General features: G+C 35.4%; 1 protein-coding gene across 1 annotated transcript; it reads left to right on the plus strand.

The window, feature by feature from the left end:
• The first annotated feature begins 449 nt into the window (after positions 1-449).
• Positions 450-2,877, plus strand: thoc7 (THO complex 7). The gene is made up of 8 exons (XM_015404833.1): positions 450-536; positions 782-902; positions 1,366-1,493; positions 1,570-1,656; positions 2,263-2,320; positions 2,401-2,467; positions 2,541-2,610; positions 2,709-2,877. Exons 1-8 carry the CDS (start codon positions 518-520, stop codon positions 2,768-2,770), a joined length of 612 nt encoding a protein of 203 aa, XP_015260319.1. The 5' UTR covers positions 450-517; the 3' UTR covers positions 2,771-2,877.
• The last annotated feature ends 192 nt before the right edge of the window (positions 2,878-3,069 follow it).

The following is a 3,069-nucleotide window of genomic DNA, read 5'->3' on the forward strand; positions in this document are numbered from 1 at the left end:
TTCTTCTTCTTCTTCTTCTTCTTCTTCTTCTTCTTCTTCTTCTTCTTCTTCTTCTTCTTCTTCTTCTTCTTCTTCTTGTTTTCTGTATTCTGTAGATAAATAAATAAATAATGCTTTCCTTAACCTGTGAAATTCCTTTATATTTCTTTAATTTCCCAATATCCCTTTAAGACTCCATTCTTTGCCTGTCATTTATCGTATTTCTACCTACATTTATTTGTTTATTGTATTTTGGGGGCCATTAATTGTATGCTTATTTCCTTATTGAGCATTTATTTATTTCTGTATTTATTTTTAAATACGGCAGAGTTGGTCCTCCATACAAAAACACATAATCCTATGGAATTATAATGGACGGAATAATTTTATCTCTTTTTTTTTCTTTAAACATTCAATTTAAATACAGATAAATGTTGCTCGACCTTCCCACGCGGTAGGTCCATCTGAACTCCAGAGGGGGCAGCGTCGGTTGAAACTACGTCTGAGCGAGAAGCAGAAGAAGACCTTCAATCACAACATGGGGGCTGTTACTGACGGTAAGTGATAGTTCCATTTATTCTCTTAATCTTTTTATTAAAATATGTTTTGTTGACTCATACCAAACGATGTGAAGTATCAGCATAACTAATCGGTTCCATTATCACAATTCATTAAATTCTGTTCTCAGAAGTTAACTTATAAACCTTATAAACCAAGATGCTAATTCTGATTAGCTAAGCCAGAAGCTAACTTTTGGCCTGTGTGTTTGTAGACTCATTTACCTCCCTTGTCTGTTTTACAGATGAAGTTATAAGAAAGCGCCTTCTGATTGACGGCGATGGAGCTGGAGATGACCGCAGAATCAACCTGCTACTGAAGAGCTTCACTAAATGGTGCCAATCTCCTGGGAGCCCAGAGGAAGGGTGAGCTAAATGCACTAAATACACTCTCTAGTCCGCTGTGTTTCAACACAAACAATAAAACACCGATGGTAAAAATAATAAAACAGGCCAAAACTTATAAATATTACAAATTGGTAGATAAGGAGCCGTGAAACAATCTTGATACAGATGAAATGATGGCTCCGTTATACTTTACACTTCTTTTACTCAAAAGATACTTGTAAAGTCTGTATAAACACAAGTATAGGATCTGATATGTTCAGAACCTGTTCCCTGTCCGATCAAATTCCTTACTATCCAACAAAAAAGCCATAAATCCATGTGTAAATGTTTAATCCATTCTTTTATATTTACTGAGTTTTTGTATTAGAACTTTGCATGCAAATAAAGGAGGACAATATGTTTCAGACCGAGTAGGTGTAGAAAATAAAATGTGCATAGGAAGCATGTTTTTAGAATCAAGCTTTTATTTGTCTGTCTGTAGATTTACCCAGTATCAGAGGATGCTGGGTACTCTGGCTCAGTGTGAGTTTTCCATGGGGAAAACATTGATGGTTTACGACATGAATCTGAGGGAAATGGAGAATTACGAGAAGATCTACTCAAACATAGGTAAGGTTTGGTTTTTCTTAAATCCTCTTTTGGCAAATCATTTTTAAAAACCGTGTGTGTTTTTTTTGTTTTGAAGAACAAAGCATTAAGTCTGCTCATGACAAGATTGCAGAATGCAAAAAGGACATACAGAGGGCAAAGAGAATAAGGAAAAATCGTCAAGGTAAAGTTAAGTTTTATGCTCTTTCACTCTTTCTACAAAACCTTGGAGGGGTTTAGTGTGTTATACCGACATAAAGTGTGCATAACTGCAACATGGAAGGAAAATTATTTATGGTTTTCAAGCCTTTTCTTAAAAAAAGGATGATAAACAATCTAAAAAGTGCAGCATGCCTCTGTATTCAGACCCCTTAATGAACTAATACTCTCTTGTGCTACCTTTACAATTATAGTTTCAAGCTATAACTGTGGATAGCTTCCTCCCTCTATGCACATCTAGAGACTGAATATTACTCATTATTTACTGTACAGATGAAGAATAGTAATTTTTGACAGTTTTCTGTATTTAATATACGCATCAAATCAATCATGCCTGTCTCTGCTAAAGAAAAGGCCACTGCATAAAGCTTCTACCACTGTGTTAGACAGTGATGATATAGATTATTATCATACATAGTGCTCTTAGACCGAAAAAAATCTATATAGGTTTCACCCGATCACATTCTTTCAAAAGGCTGTATTTTGTTTAGGGATTTACTTGAACTTTTTATGTTTAGGTTTTTGGATTATTGTGAAAGTTTGCGTGCTTAACTGTTTTGTTCCCTTTCAGAATATGATGCTTTAGCAAAGGTTATCCAGCAGCATCCGGACCGGCATGAAACCCTCAAGTAAGTCAGCCTTTTATAATTACATTTATGCTGTTCATTAGTGTTTTTATTCTTTTTCATTTAGTTTTGTTTGCTTACAGGCAGCTTGAGGCATTAGACAAAGAACTCCAACAACTGTCGCACATTAAGGAGAATGTTGATGCAAAGGTAAACAATGTTTGTTATCTCTTATGTTCAGATGATTGTTGCTTTCTTATTCTGACAACTGTGTTCTGTTTAGTTGGAGTTGAGGAAGAAGCAGTTCCATGTTCTTCTGACCACTATTCAGGAGCTACAGCAGACGCTTGAGAGTAAGTACTTAGTTTATTTTTAACGGTACTTAAACTTTAAACTGCAGTCCTGGATCTATGAAGTCCTCTCTAAATTGCCCTCTAATTACCTTTTCTAGATGACGAGAAGTCAGACAGTGACGACCACTGTCAGGAGAGCCCTGCAGGGAATGGAGAATGAATGCGCACAAATCATTAGTTAAATGGATCTAGAATTTAAAAGGAACCAACTTTGCTATGGAATCATTTTTTTGTATCATGTTTATTAATAAAGTTGACTTAACCATATTTGTTTTATTTAACTTTACATCAAAGATGCACTGCCCCAGATTCTACCTTAAGAGCTCATTTTCATCTAGAGTCCCTTTGGCAGGGAGTAAGGGAATGAATAAGGTGCTTACACGAAAACAATTTATAACACAAGATTACAACAAAAGATCACAACATTGTTGATAATAAAGTACATGGTAGCACAGGAGC

The sequence above is a fragment of the Cyprinodon variegatus genome, unplaced genomic scaffold (assembly GCF_000732505.1).
Source record: "Cyprinodon variegatus isolate N-32 unplaced genomic scaffold, C_variegatus-1.0 Scaffold1870, whole genome shotgun sequence".
Lineage (NCBI taxonomy): Eukaryota > Metazoa > Chordata > Actinopteri > Cyprinodontiformes > Cyprinodontidae > Cyprinodon > Cyprinodon variegatus.

What these genes read in the sequence shown, in the direction of transcription:
- thoc7 (XM_015404833.1), top strand. An exon ending in CCTGGGAGCCCAGAGGAAGG is followed by an intron (nt 903 to 1,365) that starts GTGAGCTAAATG and finishes GTCTGTCTGTAG; the next exon opens with ATTTACCCAGTATCAGAGGA. An exon ending in GACCGGCATGAAACCCTCAA is followed by an intron (nt 2,321 to 2,400) that starts GTAAGTCAGCCT and finishes GTTTGCTTACAG; the next exon opens with GCAGCTTGAGGCATTAGACA.